This window comes from Egretta garzetta, unplaced genomic scaffold (genome assembly GCF_000687185.1).
Source record: "Egretta garzetta isolate BGI_Z169 unplaced genomic scaffold, ASM68718v1 scaffold454, whole genome shotgun sequence".
Lineage (NCBI taxonomy): Eukaryota > Metazoa > Chordata > Aves > Pelecaniformes > Ardeidae > Egretta > Egretta garzetta.
In genome coordinates, this window is record NW_009259429.1 from 73,795 (window position 1) to 93,650 (window position 19,856).

At 41.8% G+C, this 19,856-nt stretch overlaps 1 protein-coding gene across 1 annotated transcript in view; it reads left to right on the forward strand.

Annotated features, from left to right (window-relative positions):
* LOC104124682 (acyl-CoA (8-3)-desaturase) overlaps positions 1-12,653 on the forward strand; it is a 12,789-nt gene extending 136 nt beyond the window's left edge. The window contains exons 1-13 of the mRNA XM_009637050.2: positions 1-31; positions 1,075-1,106; positions 3,460-3,614; positions 4,619-4,816; positions 5,213-5,314; positions 5,490-5,618; positions 7,074-7,134; positions 8,978-9,054; positions 9,891-9,988; positions 10,656-10,752; positions 11,471-11,550; positions 12,294-12,419; positions 12,602-12,653. The exon at positions 1-31 is cut by the window's left edge and continues 136 nt beyond it. Of these exons, the coding sequence (XP_009635345.2) occupies positions 1-31; positions 1,075-1,106; positions 3,460-3,614; positions 4,619-4,816; positions 5,213-5,314; positions 5,490-5,618; positions 7,074-7,134; positions 8,978-9,054; positions 9,891-9,988; positions 10,656-10,752; positions 11,471-11,550; positions 12,294-12,419; positions 12,602-12,653 (1,238 nt within the window). The remainder of the gene's footprint in view (positions 32-1,074; positions 1,107-3,459; positions 3,615-4,618; positions 4,817-5,212; positions 5,315-5,489; positions 5,619-7,073; positions 7,135-8,977; positions 9,055-9,890; positions 9,989-10,655; positions 10,753-11,470; positions 11,551-12,293; positions 12,420-12,601) is intronic.
* Positions 12,654-19,856: the final 7,203 nt, after the last annotated feature.

Sequence of the window (19,856 nt, forward strand, 5' to 3'; positions counted from 1 at the left end):
CGGCAAGCATCATGCAGCGAGAGCTTGGGAGGCGGCTTCAGTGGGAATTGGTGGGGCTTGGGGGTACATAGCAGGGTGGGGGGTATATAGTAGGGTCAGGGGTACATAGTGTCCCAGGTACGTAGCGTCCCTGCTACGTCTAAGCTTTCCAGCCGCGGGCTATGGAAACATGCAAATAAAGAGGCTTAGCCTGTGGGGTAATCAGACTGTAACCATTTATCCAGCTCAAGTCTTTAGGATTACTCTTACCTGCTATCTTGCTTTTGAGCTACTGCGAGCCACAGTGATTGCTTACACCCAGGGTAAGGCAGGGAAGCTGCCACAAGCAGCACATTGGCCCTGTGGCAATAACAGGAGCCGCTTCCAGAAACATACCTTTAGGAAAGGCATCCCTCCTAAATGCCGCCCAGCATAACTTGGAGGGAAAGCAAAGGCAGTTTTCTTTCCCAAGTGGTCTTCCAGGAAAGTTGCTGGAGTTATTGCATGTGCATATTCTGACCCTGCAGATGAACAAAATCAAAAGAATCAGTTAACAAGTGTCCAACTGCCGGTGAGTTGATGTGTGGGCAAACAAGACTTCTGTGCATTGCATTTCCTTGTCTGACTGCTATTTTAATGCTGTGGAAACCTGTGGTAAAACACACACCAAAACTTTCAGCAAATTCCTTGGAGTTCTTGCCTTCTGGAATGTGCAGGAAGGGTAGAAAACAGTGGTAAATTAACATCCATACAAAGATGTGACAAATGTGATTGCTTCCTACTTGCTGTGCATTTTGAAGGAAAAAACCCACAACATAAATAGTTCCCTGATCTTCCTTATATAAGGGATATTTGAGGCTCAGGGAAATAAAGGTAATTTTTGGTCCACTAAGTTCAAATTTCAAATTCTGTGTTAGCTACACTTTGCATTCCGTATTTTCTACCAGCCATTTGCTCTAGTTAGCACTGTTGGGTTTCTTTCATTTTATGATGCTGGAATACCCTAGACAACAGATCAACCTGGAAAACACAAATATTTTGTTTCTGGGATCTGAGCTGGTTCACATAGTTTGGTTCCAAGTCCAAATCATTGAGCATCGCAAGATTTTCAAGACACCAGCCCAACTGTCCTCACACTCAGGTGTGAAGCACATTAAATAAGCTGTGCACCATAGTGGAAAAATGCCTGGTTATTTCCCCCTCTCTCTTTTTAAGCATGTATGATAAAACTCCAGCTCAAGGGCTGTAAGTGAAATTAATAGGATGGGTTTTTACTTTGCTCCAGAGATGCTGAAGGATACAGAAATCTTTTCCAGCTCAGCACTTTTGGATAACAACAGCATCATCACTTCTGGCAAGGCACAATATTCAGAATACCTATTTATTCTGAGGCAAACCGATACCTGTGGTACTGGAGCATCTTGCCCTGCTTGAACTCTGCACGCCTACAAGCTGTGCATCTCGGCCTCAGCAAAACCTGTGGAAGAGAGTAAAAGGTGGAATATTTGCCATAGGTTTGTGTAATACAGTACAGAGTAAGCCGCGCTGGCACGAGTCAGCCTCAAACAGAGCAGGGTAAATCAGCGTGCATGGACTTCTGCGCTCTCCTGATTAAGTGTGAATTACCTGGTTTAGAGCAAACTTGGTTATATCCACACAGAGTTGCAGTGGGAACACATACAGGACATTGTGGGTGAAGTAAGAAACTCCTCTTCATTTCTAAGAGTAGTTTCATGAGACAGCATGAATTCAACAGGCTCTTTAGTTAACCTGGGAGGCAGAGACAAAAATAAGTGAAAGAGGCATTTATTAAGAAAATCTGTGAGACTTCAGTGAGGTCTGTGCACCTTGGAATAGGTTTAATTGCTGTTGCTTGTCTTTTGGATGTATAGCATGAAAAAAAATTATCTTAGTTTGACTGGAAGATTGTACCAAGAGCATACAGCCTTGAAAGACTGTTACTTAGGCAAGGATGAAAAACATGGAAGGCTCTCGGTAAGAAAAGAAACCCAAGGAATGGAAAAAAAGAGTATAATTAATGCCACTGTATCAGTAAGAGTGATACTGCACAGAACTGCGAAGAGTCCTTTTATTGCTGCTTTTTGTTGTGGTATTTTCTCACAAAGGACAGAAGAGCAGAGTTAAGGAATGAGGTGACTTAGCAAACAGGAGCAACAATCTTGAGACTGGAATTTTTGGCTGAATTTGGTAGAATTTGGTTGAATTTTGGAGACTGTAACAACATCTGGTGTTGCAACGTCATGAAATGACTGAGTACTTGCAGGAGATTAATTTGCAGAGAAACTGCCTTCTGGTTTTTGGATTCATCAGTGATAGCGATGAGGTGCACGGTATTTAAACCCACTGTATGCTACATATATGCCTTAGTGTTAGTCACATCATTGCCCAAACCTATGTCATTTTGGAGTAGAGAGCAGAAATTCTGTAGCAATTTACTCAAAGAGATTAGCTAGCCAACTTTTGTCACACAACTGTTCTTAATAAACATTTGCCCAGAGTAACTCTGGGGCTGGCCTGCAGTAAAGCACTGATTCTGGTCTGTATAGGATGATCAAACCGAATCAGCTGAAAGCACAAAAGCAGGCATGCAAGTAGATCAATGAGTTGAAGGCATGGGTGTACAAAAGCAATTTTCCATGGTTGGAGAATCTTCAGGGGAAGATCCTTTCCTACAGACCGAATTCTCAGCTCAGTCCCAGCTGTGCTTTAGGGCTCCAACTCCCCCCTTTGCGCTCTGCCAACACTGTTGTCTCCTCCTCCGCTTTTCTGCACCCTGTCATTTCTGTCCCCAGCCCTGCCTAGAGGCTACCACACCATTGCTTTCTCATGCTTGTATCTTTAAGACAGATCAGTAACACCGGGCCTGTGCTTGCGAATTGTGTCCTTGCATTCATTTCCATCTGAATGCTTCCAAGTACTAGAGAAAAATAAAAAGTTCTCTAGTATCCCTTGGTCCTTCCTGTCTGAGTTAATTTGGGAGGCAGTTCTCTACCCAGTGAATAAAAGGAACCACATTTTTCTTTTAAGCAGTCAGAATGAAAGGGCAATTTTCTCTTTTGACATATTGCACGACAAAGAAGATCCTGGTCCACTGATAAGAAAAGGTCTTTTGGGCACCCGATGTCGAGGAAGATGGAAAAGGCACTAATACTGGTGTTGAAAAGGGGGGGAAGAAGAAAGGCAAGGGAACTAGACTCTGCTTTAGGGGGTACAATGGAGATTCATTCCATTTCTTATTATGGAGCTCGCATACCTGCAGTAATTGCAGTAGGGGAAGTCAGACCTCTTCCATTTGCTAGCTGAAATAAGATCTCATTTAAGAGCATAGGACAAACAAAGAAGAAAAAAGGTCAACGAAAGCTTGAGAAGATAGAAAGGTAAACCAGCCAGCTTTGCCATTGTGGTTCCTCCACAGCAAATGTCTTAACTGTGCACAGCAGATCGAGGTTAGTACCATAGTATTTGTTTTTCTTACCTCTTCCTTTACTCTCATGCATTTGCAGGATGCTTTCGTAGCATTCCATGTTGACAAGGTGCTGGTGAGCAAGTACCTGAAGTCACTGCTGATTGGGGAGCTGGCACCAGATCAACCCAGTATTGAGCCCACTAAAAATGTAAGTCTATCCTTGTAAAACAGACCAAAGATAGATTAAAGGGAAATATTCTGAGATTAAACCTTATTCTTCTGTATCAGTGTAGCTCCTGGAACAATGGGATCCAGATTCTTCACAATTTTTTGTGCTACTGCTTAGAAATAATACACAAATAATACACAACCACAAATATGTGGTTGAGAATGAGTTTCCTGAAGACAGATTTTTCTTATCACAGCAACTGTACACAAATAGAGGCCATTCCTTAATACACAAAATAGTGGCTATTCCTTACCTATTTCTTGATTCCTTAGCTGGCCTGCACCAGAGCCTGCATCTGCCTTGCTCAATACAAACTCCATTTCCCCCAAATGATTGGGAAAGTAGGCTGGCAAGCTCCTTTGTGGCTTGGGTTGCATGGAGAGAAGAATCAGGCTTGGGAGGCATCTGCGGAGCTGGCAAACCCAAAGGTGGGTTGGTCTAGCACCTGTGCTGTGCTCATTTCTTGTTGCGTCCTCCTTCCTCAGTGCCCAGTAGCCTGAGGCCAGCTGTCGGTGCCATTTTTCATACAGGCATTTTACCCTCCCCGTTAACCTTGAGAAGGGTAACGTGGAGGCATATAACGATCTATTGGAACTCGTGGCAGAAGAGGAATAATTGCATGCCAAAGGCCTACCACAAGATGGCATGCTATGCTCATGCACACACAGTCCAGCTTCCACTAGACACAACTTCCCTCTGAGCCCTATGCTACCTCCCAAGAAGATGATGGAAGAAGCACCAAAGATAGTCTTAGGCTCTGTGACGGCTGCTACTTGGTTTTATGCTTTATGCATCTTGTCAGGCAAAGACACAGAGAAGATGTAGGAGAAAAATGATTAAGTTTACTGCTGTGCAAGCCCTGCTCTTGCCTATTTGGCCAGATACTTTACTCTTTCTTTCCTCCATTAAAGTGGTCCTTGACTTCTGAGGCTGCAGTCTACGCTCTAGAAACAGGGAACATGTAACACTGGTGCTTCCCACAGAAAATGCTGGTGAAAGACTTCAGAGAATTGCGTGCTACGGTTGAGAAAATGGGACTTCTGAGGCCAAATCAACTCTTCTTCTTCCTGCACCTCGCTCACATCCTCCTGTTGGATACTGCCGCTTGGCTCATTCTCTTCTACTTTGGGACATCCTTGATGCCCTTTGTTGTCTCTCTGCTGGTGCTGACCATTTCCCAGGTAAGCAACTAAGTCCACGGCACATGCACATGGACTTGCATCAACTTTCATACACATAATACTATTGCAGTTTTGTAGTCCTCTGTTTACTTACTTCGCGTAGTTGTCCTTTGTCATAAGAAGACAACCACCATATGGCATGCGTTTACAGAAGATGTAAAGAAATTCTGCATGTGGGGAGCTCCCACTAAGCCTAGTCTGGGAGTCTTTCAGCAAGATATATTCTGGGGGAAGCCTTAAGAGTATCAGGATTTCATAGCTCCTTTCCAACTGTGACTTCGGAGCAGTGCCTGGGAAATAAATCTTGACATTTCAAAGCAAAGGAAGGGTGTGGCACTGTCCTGGTCTCAGTTCCTGTTTTCCTCCCTTCCCAATGTTTTCTTTTTCCTCTTCCAGGTCCAGGCTTCATGGTTACAACATGATTTGGGACATCTTTCAGTATTCAGGAAGACCAAGTGGAACCACTTGCTGCATAAGTTTGTGATGTGCCATTTGATTGTAAGTACCTGATCTAAGAAAACTGCTTTGATTTGATGGCTTTCATGTAAAAGTGTGTGTTCTGAAGACTCCGTGGAGGATGGTGTGGTCAGCAATGGGTGAAGGAGGGGAATTGGAGACAATCTGGCTTTGAAACTGGCTTGTACTTTTCAGATTTTGTTCTTCACCAAAACAGGGGGCATCAGCCAAATGGTGGACTCTTCTGCACTCCCGGCACCATGCCAAACCCAACTGCTTCCGGAAAGATCCTGATATTGATATGCACCCTTTCTTGTTTACTTTGGGGAAGAAGTTTTCTGTGGAGGTCAGTGTGTGTGTGTGTGTGCATGTGCGTGTGCTCATGTCCCAGGAACTGGGAAGGACACCCTATCAACAAAAAGCACGCTGTACCATAAAGATCTAAAACTAAGATGTGATGACAGTTTCTGAAAAAAGATTGCTTTCATCTGTGCCTACTTTCATCAGCCTTTGTAAGCAGGTCACAGTTCACATTAAGTTCCTTTAAAAATTTCTTGAAGAGCTGACAAGTAGTTGTAAATAAATTAGATATAATATACGTGCATCATATATAGGGTGGAAAATCCATCAGCAAAAAGACTGGTTATAGCAACTTAATGACCTAGTAGAACAACTCAGTAATTAATGATTATTAGATAACTCGTAAACATTAATATAAAGCATGCCCGCAGTTGGTCTGGGATTATTACTTTAATATTAATGTCTGAGGCTCAGAGATGCAGGCAGCTTTGGCATGTCAATGCCTTCTAGGAGAAGACAGAAGCCTTGCTGTGAAATGCAGCCAGCACAGCAGGACTGAATACCCAAGGGCTGTTCCTGTAGCTCCTGTAGAACTGGTTGTTGGCAGGTCCCTCTAGTGGGCAGAAGTCATCTGAGCACATAGGATGTCCTTGGCTTGCACTGCTAGGCCACTTCCAGGAGCAACAATGCTGAAGCCCTTCTGCCATACAACTTCATCAGTTCTTGAGAGCCTGGCAGTGTAGATACAGCAGTGAAATATTTTTGACCTTGGAAGACATTTGCCATCATGAAACTGTCATTTAAGTGCACAGAATCAGAAAAGAAAGTAGGGGGGGAAGAGAAAATATATGTGACTATTTTTGACTGATAATAGAACTTAGCCTTGAAATATCTATTTTTTTACCAAAAGAATTATGAACGTGGTAAGAACACAAACCCAAGGAAATTCACCAGTCAAAATTCACCTCTATCTACCCTCAAAATTACTTTTATCATAACTTACAGATCATACCACCTTTTAATGGATTAAATATTCTGGTATAATTTTACTACATCATTCTATTCCAATGCAGATAATGGTCATGTGTGTGATAGCAGTTTCCTTTCTACCATAGACCAGTGAAAGTTTTTCTTATGGGCTGTTACCTCTCTTTTGCCTTGTCATAAGTATACCTAGAATTACTTTTCAGAATCACTTATTTAACTTAGTTTCCCCTACTGGAGAAAAATCTTGTGCTTGCTTAACAGTTTATCTCTGAAGGACTTTACAAAGCCGTAAGACATTAAAGCCTTACATTAACGGAACGAGGATTTCTGGAAAGGGCATGTTATGTATGTAAACCAATAGGACAGGTACACAAGAGGGAGACTGTAGGAATGAGGGGTTTGGGAAGCATGCAAGAAGGGTGCCTCTGGGGAAGAAGGAATGGAAACCAGAAAGTTACCTGTGCAGATTGCTAGGTGTCCACTCAGTAATTCTTTTGGCTGTTTCTTTTCACAGCTTGGGATCAAAAAGAAAAAATACATGCCTTACAATCACCAACACAAATACTTCTTCATCAGTGAGTATCTCTGTTCTCCTGCAATACCATGAGGGGTACTGATGGGGTTTGTAGATCTTACTTTTGACCTGTAGGAGTTGAGCAGAACTCAGGTACCTGCGTCAAAGAACGTAATGATCAGTTTGCACCTAATTTTTGGTGGAGTTGAAGACCTGACTGGATAAAACCCTGAGTAACCTGGTCTGACCTCATAGCTGATGCTGCTCTGAGATCCTGAGGTCCTTTCCAGCCTGAATTATCATATGATCCTATGTTTCTGCTTATCGTACAATCTGGTTTCTGTGCCCTTCTTGACTTGAAACACATTCATTTGGTTTGAGAATTTCTAACCAAACAGCTTAAGTTTGTTGCAGGGTAGAACAAGTAGATGGGTATGCTTATCCCAGGTCATCTTAAAACTGTACTGCTTTACAAAAATAAGCCTATATCTATTTGGACAGAGAAAAGGAGAAAGACTCAACTCACTAATGAAGGAAGTTACTTGGGAGAGTGAGATGAGGGCTCCAGGGACTGTTTATGTGAGCTAATTAAGTGCCTAAACAGAGCAGGGGAAAAATTTGGGATTTCTCCACTGTAAGTGCCCTGATCTCTAGGCTCACTCCTGCCCTCTTCTTCCCACATTAGTGAAGCTTTATTCCTTTTGAAAAGCAGCACAACTTCAACACAGGACAAGACGACACCGCGTCTTGCATCTCTCCAGAATAGTCTGAAGGCTGCTGCTTAGGATGCTTGCCTGAAAAGTATGAATTTGAACCCTAAAACCCAGAATAAATGGGCACTTTCAAGGCATGAATCATTTGGCCTATTTTTTCCCCTCCACCTCTGAAGATGGTAGGAGCTGCCCGCCAGCAGCAGCTGTTCTCTCATGTGGCTAGACAAAACTAGCAGGGTTAGTTCAGGGGTGTGTGTATCTCAGATATGCAGCTCCGGGACGCCTAGTTAAGGAAGGTGATCCTATCCCAGATCTTCCTTGTCCTCCACAGTGGCTCTGAGTTAGTGTCATACCACAAGTACAAGTGAGATGTCCACTTGGAAGGTTGAGTTTGTGTGTTCTTGCAACCCAAAATCCCTGGTAGGCAAGGGATTTCATATGTACTCCTGTTGTTCCCCTGCTTTGGACAACTGACTGGGGAGCCAGGTAAGCTTTGGGGCTGTGGAAGCCACTTCTCAAAATACTACTCTGTGGCTGTTCTTCAATTAGAAGTCTAAAATGAGATCTTGGGTTTGTAAGCATGATCAGATTACTAGACAGACCTGGAAATTATTAGAGGCACTAATCATAGAATCATAGATTAGTTTGGCTTGGAAGGGACCTCCAAAGATCATCTAGTCCACCCCCCCTGCAACAAGCAGGGGCATCTTCAGAGTCCCCCATAGCATCCTAACCAGTATAAGTATCAGTTGCTTTCTTGTAAAGTGGTTACCATGGTGCTCAAAAAGATTATTAGGTTTCTGGGGTCTTGTCCTCCTTATTTTTCAGGATTCTCCCCATCCCTTCTTGTTTCCACTCTTTTCTAAAAGAAGCTGTGGCCATAGCTCTCCATGAGGAAGCGGAAGGCAATGCTACCTGTGTTGCCAGGTGCCATAAGCAGTAGCTGTTACGCTGAACTGTCCTCAATCAAGCTTCAGAACTACTTGTCTTACCTTTGTTTTACCTCTTGAGGTCAGCAGACTCCCAGGTTGCTTACTGCTTGTCCGCATTGATGCGTACTGATATGATCCAGAAAATTCTGCAGCCCTAAAACTCCATATTGAGTAGCTGTTCAGGGATCCTTTGCTTCCAGTTTGATTATCTGTCAGTTAGTCCATGACATTACCAGTGATGATGAATTCTCCCTTACAGCTCTTCCTCCGCTCCTGTTTCCCACCTACTTCCACTGCCACACATTTTATATTGCATACACAAAAAGGTATTGGGTGGTAAGTATTGCTACTTGTGCAACCAAGAAGGGGTCAGCTGTGGGCCTTCAACCTTTCTTCTGAACACAGAGCCAGCTTGTGTCCAGAGCTCAGCCCTTGCTGTGCGACACTGTATGCCATTCAGCTAAGTCTAATACGACAGCCAGTTTGGTGCAGTGTTTTCAGCGGCTCCGTGTACTTTCTGCTAAACCCATTACATTCCCCAGCTCGATGACAAAGGCCTGGAAAAAAGCGATAGGCTCTTTGGCTTGTACTGTTTTGCCTCATTTGCAGAACCACGAAGGTTACTGTTTCCTTTGGTTTGGGAAGCAAATTGGAAGGTCTGTAGTGGTCAGGAATGGAAGGATGTGGATTTATAGGAACTGTTGTCCTTGATTTGTTGGCAGTATGCATATACTTGGTATTACTTTCTATGCCAGGCAGCCAGAATTTGTGCTTCATTCTTCCTTCTCTTGTGTGTGTTATGCACACAGGAGGACAGAACAACTTCCAGCCAAAACTAAGATTGCTGGTCTAGCACTTAGTTCACTGTGGAGTCCTGGGCAATGATTCAATACAACTCTTCAGCTCATGTTTCTGAACGCATAGACATATGCTAATATATTAATCTACTTACAGGCCTGAATGCTCAGATTCATCTCTATTATAGCGAGCCATGAAAAGAAAGTGTTATTAGCTTCTGTTAAGTTGGATTGCTCCAGATGATTCAATTTAGCAAAAACCTACAGAAGCTGAATGCAGATTGTTCTCTTGTACATGACATGAAGCTTAGAAAAAGATTTAAGCAAATGTAATTTATAATGATTTGCTTTTCTTCTTGTCTCTGGTTTTGGTAGGACTTGGCCTGGATGCTAACCTTCTATATCAGATTTTTTTTTACTTATGGATCATTATTGGAAATAAAGAGTCTCCTTGCATATTATTTTATATTCAGGTGATATATCTTTAGAAGGTTCTTCAGCTTTCTTCTACATAGTCTTTCCACCTGTGCCTGCTTGCCTTTCTCTGTTTTTGCTTATCTTTCCATGTTCTCCTTGACCATCTCGTTTTCTGCTTAGTTTTTTAATTCCATAAAAATAAACTAAGACTCTTCTGCTTAATTGCTAGTTCAAGCTTTACATTGCCTCACTGGCTCTGGCAGCAAAAAAGACTTTACTGGGTCCTGACCAAATTGAGAAATACTTACCTTAAATACCATTCCATGCTTTGGGCGTTGGGTCTGCTACTGGTTGGAGAAAGAGAACATTTAACAGAAACAGCTTAGCCTGGGCTTGCAAATGTTATCCAGCAGCATTGGCTTGAATGGGCAGTACACTCTCCACTTGGATCATTTTACTGATTCTCATCATTTTGGTCCTCAGCTACAAACAAAACGAGATTAATAACAGGCTACATCGGTTTTGTAACAAAACATATTAAATAATAATGAGTTTCTTATGAAAGTATGAAACTTCCAGGTTTTGGAAGTTCTTCCAGGTGCTGGGTTAGCAAGGCTGGTGTTCAGCCACGTGTTTGTAAGTCTGGCTATGCTGTTATTTCAACGGCTCGTCATTGACATGCTTACCTGTTACTGAATTCTGGCCTCTTGTCTGATTGCACAGGATGCTGGAGAGCAGCTGGTTTGTCTGGGTTTCACAGATGAACCATATCCCTATGGATATTTACTATGACAACAATTTGGACTGGGTGTCTACTCAGGTAAAATATTTTCCATTCTTAAGAATTGTGGCCATACAGGTACAAATTCCAACCATAAGACAAGCAAGTCCTCTGTTGCATTAATGGTGAAAACCTTTTGGTAACCGGGAAGTGAAAGTTAATAGGATAATGGGATTCAGTTGCAGTAAGAGTAAAGGAGGACACCAATGACACCTTCATGGGCAATCTAAAATCTAAGCTAGGTCCCAGGTCTAGTTCTTAAACATACCCACCTCCCTGCTTGTTGCATCACTCCATCTTGGACCTTTTCCACTTATGCAGAGGTGGAAATTTGTGTCCCGCTCTTGCTGAGCAACTTTGCACTAGTAGAATGCCAGTGTGGTGTCCCCTCTTTGCAGAGAGACTTATTGGAGTCCAGCAGTAAAGACTGACCATCATGGAAGTACCCTGCCATCTCTGCTTTTTCTGCAGACATAGGTTTGAGAAGACCCAGGAGGAACTTTTGACTGTTCACATGCATTCACAGGAGCACAGAGCCAACTCCTAGTTTTACCATGGTCCATGTTAGCCAGTCTACGTACCTCTGCTGGTCCACAAAGCTGAAGGAGGATTATGATCCCTGGCTTGAGGTAGCTCAGCTTAGGTTAAAAGAAAACAATAGAACAGAGTAGCACAGCATTCTGTGCTCTTTAGACAAATGAGAAAGGCTTCAGTCACCAATCTGTACTGACTTTGCTTTCTTTTCCCCTCCCTCTAGCTCCAGGCAACATGCAACGTTGAGCAGTCTCTGTTCAATGACTGGTTTACTGGGCATCTGAACTTCCAGATTGAACATCAGTGAGTACACACCCTGTGAGAATTTTCTTCCCTTTTTTTCTTCTCTTTCTTTTTTTTCTTTTCCCTATTCTTCTGTGCTCTGAATTCTACAAATAGGTGTGGGGCACCAATGAGTTTGTCTTTAAAAAAACTGAAAACCTTAAAGAAAATCATAATGTAATTCAAAAGCTTCACTGGACCCTCAGGAAGGTGAGAATGACTAGTAAAAATTGAACGTGGGCAGGATCTATGAAACCATACAGACAGCAACAGGATCTATCCAAAGTAGTAGCTCATATGTTTTAGTGAAAATGTACATGCTAAGGCACCCCGTTTATGGTCTGACATGGTAGTTTAAGCCTACCTATGCTGACTACTTACACTGTTATGCTAGAGACTGAGATACACAGCTGAAGGATGGGCTCATCTCCTTTTCTGTGCTATGCAGATGGTTAATTCTGGAGAAGGAACAGGAGGAAAGTAGATTCTTTCAGTTTATAGCAGCATTTAATTTGGAGAAATGCAACTTCAGAGATGCTAGAGACAACTGTGGAAAATAATGGAGGGGTAAAGCAGGAAAGTCTTAAGAGTTACTTGTGCTAAAAGCACACCAAGGGGAAAGAAGACCCAGGAGCAGTAGCTAAAGACCCTGCTCAGTGTGAGCTGTGTGGCTCCTGGGAAATAATAATAATGCATGTGGATATGTGAAAAGCAGTGTTTCTTATGGAGCACTGGAAGAGAATTTGTCTGTCTCCTGTTCACAGCCTATTCCCCACAATGCCAAGACACAACTACTGGAAGGTGGCTCCTCTGGTGAAGTCCTTGTGTGCCAAACACGGCATTGAGTACCAATGTAAGCCGTTGCTCACGGCTTTTGCAGACATTGTGCAGTAAGTAACACTGGCAAAACATTGCAGAAGGATGTAGGAGAGACTGGAGGCCTAAGAACAAGAGTTGGCTTGTTCTTCTCTTACAAATCAACATACAGAAAAGCTCATTTCCCTTGTCCCCACCAACACTCCCCTAAGCAACCCTGCACAATGTGGCCTCTTGTGCTCTCTCTCTTTTTCAGCTCTCTGAAGAATTCAGGAGAGCTCTGGCTTGATGCCTACCTACATAAATAAGATGACAAAGCTTCACAGTACCATTCACAGCCTGCCACGTCTTTGCATTCCCAGCAAGATGAGGAGCAGGGACCACAAGGGACTCTCTGGCAGAAGAAAATGGATAAGAACTGAAGGATATGATTCCAATAGTTATGAAGTTACCCACATTTTACTTCTGGTCTTTCCTGGTGTTTTGGTTCAGATACATCAAAAGTGGATAGGGCAAGCAGGACGTGACTGGTTAGCACAGGAGAAACTCTTTGCTAGCTGTGTCTGAGTAAATATGGCCAAGAGCATTTCTGAGCCTGAATATGTGTTCAAGTCCAATTATGGACTGGTGCAGCTGCACACACTTCACTTCATGTCAGAGTCCTCTGACCAGTTTTGGTTTGGTGGTTTTTTGTTTTTTTTTTAGTTTGTTTTTTTTTTAAGTACTCCTTATGTGGAGAGTTTAATGCTTAATACAATGTTTGCTTATTTGAAGTCATTTAGAATTGTACAGGATTTTGAAGTATGGTGTTCCAGCAATGCGCTTAAATCATAATAAATTATAATAAACTACATATCGCATTTAGAGTACAGCAACTGCAATATGCAGTTGAACAACAATATAAATACATTTCCCATTACTGTTCTCTTGAATATCCTCGTTCTCACAATACTGGGCATCCCCAGTTGTCAGGAAGAAATACATGGGTTGAAACCAGCTCAAGCCCGCTGCTCTCTTCAAAGTTTTTTATTCATTATTTGGTTTTTGTACTTTGTGTTGGGCTGAGCTACATGTATGCTCCCTGTGCTGGTCTGGCTGAGCTGTTTATAACCATGAGGTCTCCATTGTCAAGTCTGTGGCCCAAAGTACCCTTAAACACTTCATGCCTGTACTCCTTCATGCCACACCCTTTGCCTTCACTTCTCAAAGCTGCTACTGTTATAGCAGATCTGTATTTCATTATGGTGACAGACAGCTATGTCTCATTCTATATCAAGTAACTGCTTAAAGACTGCGATCATGCTGTAGAAAAATAAAACAAAAATAAAATAATTTAGCCATAGACATTTGATCAAATAGAAAAGTTACTGTTGCAGCTAAAACAAATAAAACAAAGTTGCAGACAGGCCAGTAAAAGATCAGACTGTGCAAGCCTGACAGCCTCAGTTCTGAGGCTTTGCAAACTCAAAACAAAGTTGAGCCATTACTTGGCTCCGCATAGAAATCAGAAACCCATTATAATCACTAGATTGCTGCTATAATCAGTAGAACCAAGTTCAGAATTTCTGCAGTTGAAGAACGTGCAATGAACTTCACGATAGGGAACTGGTTTATTTCTTCATTGCGCCCTCAGTCTGTGAGCGAGTTGTACTCACTGGGACAAAGCCTAACCCTGACACTAATAGGCCCTTACCCAAACAGCCCTTACCCTAACCTTAGTAGGCCCTAGCCCTAAACCTAACCCTAACAGTTCTAACATTAAACCTAACCCTAGTCCATTCAAGTAGATTTGAGGATTTTTTGACTAAATGAACTAAAATGCCTTTTTTTTTTTTTCTTCTTTCTTCCTATGCCTTGATACATAGGGAGGTTTTATATTACAGCTTTTGGAGCTCATTCATGCTATATAGTTACAGAAAGTCACACCACGTTTCTAACCATCCTAGGACGTTTTGAGTGGCAGTAAGCTTACTTGCTCCCCGGTGAGGTTTACAGCTCTGGAAATGAACCTGAGAGTTTAGATTACAAATAAAATAAGGTGAGGAATGTGGGATGAGAAAGCAGGGAAAAGAGTAGAGTTGGATCATTGCTTATGCAAGTTTGGCTTGCAGGAATGACGGCCATGTAAACTCATGATGATGCAAAGCCTCTCTTGCTCCAGGCTGCATCCTGGCTACTTTTTAAATCAGCATCGCACGAGGTAGAGTGCCAGCCTTTTGGACTTAAGCACTGGCTGTATACTGTAAGGGAACAACAGTACAGGATCCAGACGCAAGGTTTTAGGTGAGCCACAGACTTTTGTGTGCCAAAGCTTATTAAGATCAAGATTTTTAAGGCAGTTTTGAGAGTTCAAGAGTAAACTGAACTACCCGAGTGGACTCAGATTTTGGCTCTGGCAGTCAGAAGGTGAGTCAGAGAAAGAGGCTGATCCAGGTACTTTGAATTACCTTGAGAGGGGGCAATATCTCTCCGTTAATTAGTAAGAGAGTGTGTTCTTTGCCTGAAGTGAATACCGTCATGTGTACATAATCAGGCCCTGAAAGAAAAGACTAACTTTTGGAAAGGAGACTTTGGGAACAAAAAAAAAAATTATTTTGAGTATTGGCAGTTAAGACCACTTTCTTACAATAATGAAAGCAATGAGTTTAATAAATAGAGCTCTTGCCTGGTAAAAAGATATAAGAAAGCCTCTGGATAGATAATGAGTGGACTTTGTATTGTTTGTGCAATGATTGTCTGAATTACATGTGCCATACTCAGCACTCACTTTTACTTAAAAACCTTTAACCCAGTATAGTCAGCCAGAATACATAAGAGAGTTGTTACTGAACTATTTTCTGCCCTGGAAAACGTGCAATTATGTTTGGAGGTTAACAGCACAAAGTACAATGCCTGAATCATGGGAGTAGAAGAAGCGATTCCCGAAAACTCTGTCGGAGAAGTAAGGAGTGAAGCAGCACTCAGAATGCTATCAGCTATTTGCAAACACATTTCCACTACCTGAAAAAGCCTTTTAAAATTACTTTCAGCAGTCTTTTTAAAATAATCTCTTTGGGTAGATGAGAGGCCCTGATTTTGAAGACCAGCATTCGATTTTTTGGACCTTTGAAATCATTGGGCTTCTAGTGCAATTTGCAGTCAGGACCCCTGTAAGTCAAAATGCAATGAAAAAGAAAAGAGCTGCAAACGTCTTCATTAGCTGAGGGCCCAACAGTGTGCACAAATGAGGAAAGGCATGCAAGAAGGTTGAGCAAGATTGACATGAAGGGCTGAGGATAAACGTGGAAAAAAGCCTAAGCAATATGGATCAATGCCAGAACAAACAGGAGTTGCCAAATTTTCCCCAGGCATCTTTGACCAATCTTATCAGTAGGGTAGGTAGCCTAGGTTTAGATGAAAGGCTGCCTGTATTACCCCAGCAAAATATTTAATAGCTTGGTGAGATTTTACACAGAAGATATCACTGTGAGGGCTAAAGAAGGAAATGTATACAAATTAGTTCACAACCCAACAGAAAAGCATAAAAAAAACAAATTACTCTTACGTAAAGAAATTATGGCACCTGAAAACAGTGAAAGTAAAATTAGCATCACCACTACAGTATCTGCTCTAAATGTGAAGAATGAGGGAAATAATACAAAACATTGACTGACTTACTCTAAAACACAGCCTTTTTTCCTGTAACTCTGAAATGCAAATTCCATTCTTTTCCAATGGTTGTATCTTGAAATTGGAAGTCCAGGACAGACAGTTTCCACTGGAAATAATATTGAAAAGTTGAAATTAAAATGAAGTATTTTTTCCGAGAAATTCTCCTGAAAAAGGGTATGTTTTAAGAAATATCAGTGTGCGTGACAAATTTCATTTTATATATGGTACCTCATTAATAGCTGGATATTAAATCAATGAAATAAGCACATTCAGTGTCTTCTGTGTTATAAAGTGGAATGGCAAATAATAAAAAACAATGAAATAAGCACATTCACTGTGTTATAAAGTGGAATGGCAAATAATAAAAAAACCTTAATCTTTAAACAAGAAGCTGTGTTTGTTAAAAGGTTGACAGTTCTTAGCCAAACTTTTTATAGTATAATGACACTGTTTATTTCATGGAAGTGTTGAAACTATTCTTCATCCTGCAGTCTTCACAAAGTTGTACATATCTGCCTAACAGGTAGCATAACTTCCCTAAAAAATAGCTTGCAACTTATTTGTTTTAAATCCAAGGAAGAGCAGCATTTAGGAAAAGTAAAGAGAGTGTCAAAAGCACCTTGGACTCTGCATATACGCGGGGAAAACAAGCAGAGATTTCTTCATTCTTGCTTTTCCAACTTTCCTCCGCAAAGTTAAGAGCGTTGTCAAGACCCTTTGGGCAATAGGAGAGCTATGATTAGGCAGAGCTATGTGGTTTCATCTCCTTAGTACCTGCTAATTTTGATTTTTCCCCTCCTCTCAAGCTACACAAAAAGGAACACCAGACTTACCACCTTATTTAACTGGGTTTAAGAGAAAGATCAGAAGAAAAAAATGCCAGTGAGGCAAAACATGTTAGACTTCTGTTAAAGATTACACCTTGAGGCAGAGCAAGTATTGTGTAATTTAAAGCAGCACTGGTTTGGCCAGCTTGCTGCTTCAGCAGAGCCAGCAGAGAACAGGTCATGCAGACCTCAGCTCAGGCAGGGGCTCAGCGAAGCAGCATTTGGAAAGTTCTTCGCTAAAGCAGGCAACAAAAGATGATGTTTGATCAAACAGGCCATTTACTCCACATATTTTACTTTGATCTATTATAATCAAGAGAATGCGAATGTGAAAAAGCAACACATTTAATTGAGTTGTTTTCTAAAAGTGAGGAGGAACCAAGAGGGCCACTGGATGTGATCTACGAGGGTGAAGTAACTGCAGTGGACTGAACAAAGCAAGCTGAGAGGCTCATGTTTGAGTTTAGTTAATTAGTTTTGACCCAGTGGTCTCTCTCACCTAGACAACCTCACACTTTCACAGTCTTACAACACCATCCGAGTACGGAAAATGAGATGTCAGCTTCGACAGGAACTCAGTTACCTGCTTTTTCACACGTTTTCAATGGCAACCCCAGACGCTGGTCTGCGAGCAAGAGACAGACTTAAAGCTGAAAACTCACCCAGCCACCAGCCCTCGTGCAGAGGCAGGGAAGGCTGCCTTAAGGCATTTTACATTTTCATTCTGTTTGGGGAGCATTGCAACTGCAACTGGGCCTGTAAACAGTATCTCCCCCTCATCCTTATTCCTCAATAATTCTTACAACATACATGCACAAGGTTCCCGAGACTTCAGTGTAGAAAACAATGGCCAAAAAAAATTTAATGGCAGTGTTAGGTTAACAGTTGGGCTTAATGATGTTAAAGGTCTTTTCCAACCTAAATGATTCTATGATTCTAAAATAGAAAAGAAATTTTTCTTCCCCAGCTATTTGTTTGTAGATGGGTCTATCTACTTCTGCATCAATGCTGTTGCTGTCAATCCTGAATCAACAGTCACAGGATTTATTGCACTGAGGAAAAAAAAAAAAAAATCAATAAAAAATAGCAAAGTTCCCAATACTGGTTAAAGTTTTAAAATGGTGAAATCTAAGAGGAATGAGCAAAGAATAAACACTGAAGTTAACAGACACAGCAAATCTCTATAAAACTAAATAAATCTATATAAAACTATGAAACTGTGTATTTTTGTGATTTATCACATGCTATGAAACAGAAAATGAACTTTTTCTTCCAACTTGTTCCATTATAGCTTCACAGTATTTGAATCTGATCATTGGATCTAACTCTGATTACAGCAACCAAGCAAAACGCCTTTTATAATCTTGTCATGATTTGAGGGAGATGGACTAAGGTTGAGGTGAACATTTCTGAGGTTTTCAAGAAACTTTGAGGACATTGTCTGCAAGTTCTTCTGGGAAAAAACCCAACCTCAAAGTAACCGGTGTCTACTTTTTTCTTTCAACGTAAAGAGCAATGTATCATCATTTAATGAAACAGGTCAGGCTGCAACTTCTAGGCTGAAAAATGTCACCATTAATCATGTAACAGTACTAGACCTCCTTGATCCAGCTACTTTGCTCTGGTAAGCAGGATGCAAAAATGTATATATTTTTTTAAATTAAAAAAGTACAACTAGCAGTTTACCAAGCTGTAGTGTGTGACCTGAAAATAAATATCAGCGCCGCTCCTGAGGGCCTGTTTACTCTCAGACTGCAATGCAGTGGGATTTCCAGCCGCACTGGAGTCAAAGTTTGACTTTGGGTGGAACCCCACCAGGACAAAGTTCAAGCTTTTATCACACAACTAAATCATACAGGCTCTCCACAGCAACCCAGGCTGTAAAAGGATCATCATTACCAGTGAACTGAGTATCAAGCTGCTCCACTTATTATTATTAAATCACTGCCTCACTGTCTATAGCCTTTACAACCTTTTGCAAACACAGGGCTTTTTCAGGAATCTTCAGCCTAAATTCCCCATCCCCAAAATTCAGAAGTCACCCTGAACTGGAAGAGGACCTCAGAACTGCTCACGTGTGAGGTTTTCACAATGGTACATTGATACCTTCTTAATGGGACAGAAGAGCTTTCTCTGAATGTGACAGATGCCTCGCAGGTACCTTAAACAGCTATTTTGTGAGATGATGGTGCAGCACAGATTATCAAGGTGTTTAGCTCTTAGTCTGGATTCAAGAACTAAGTGGGAATCTAGCAATTACTGACAGACAAACCATAAAGGCAACTTTGCCAGATTTATTTCATTTACAATCAGACTAGTGCCTTAGTTCTTTTCCCACTTCTGTCCAAAATGGCCTTATGCAAGTGCTTAAGTTACATCCACAATGTCAGTTGAGTCAAGGCTATGCTCGAGTCCAGCTTTGCATGTCATGAGCTGTGCCACGATCTCACACTTGCAAGCCCAAACATCAGTTCAGATTAAGTTCTGCAATGCTACCTGGGAGGAAGGGTCAAGCTTTACCATGTGCTGCACATTTTCACTTAATTTGCTATCAACAAGATGTAAGAACATGCAACATATCACTGGACTAATCCACTTCTGCAGTACTGGTTTGAGGCCCCAAGCCCCACAGCAAACAAAATTAGATATGAAAAAAAATTGTAGACTGTGGTTTGGGTTGGAAGGGACCTTTAGAGGCCATCCAGTCCAACCCCCCACAGCACACAGGGACATCTTCAACCAGAGGAGGTTGCTCAGAGCTCCATCCAACATGACCTTAAATGTTTCCGGGGATGGGGCATTTCCCACCTCTCTGGGAAACCTGTTCCAGCGTTTCACAACCTTCATTGCAACACGTTTCTTCGTCATATTTACTCTGATTCTACCCTCTTGCAGTTTAAAACCATTTCCCCTTGTGCTATTGCTACAGGCCTGACTAAAAAGTCTATCCCCATCATCTTATAAGCCCCTTTTAAGTACCAAAAGGCTGCAATCAGGTCTCCCCGGAGCCTTCTCTGCTCCAGGCTAAGTATC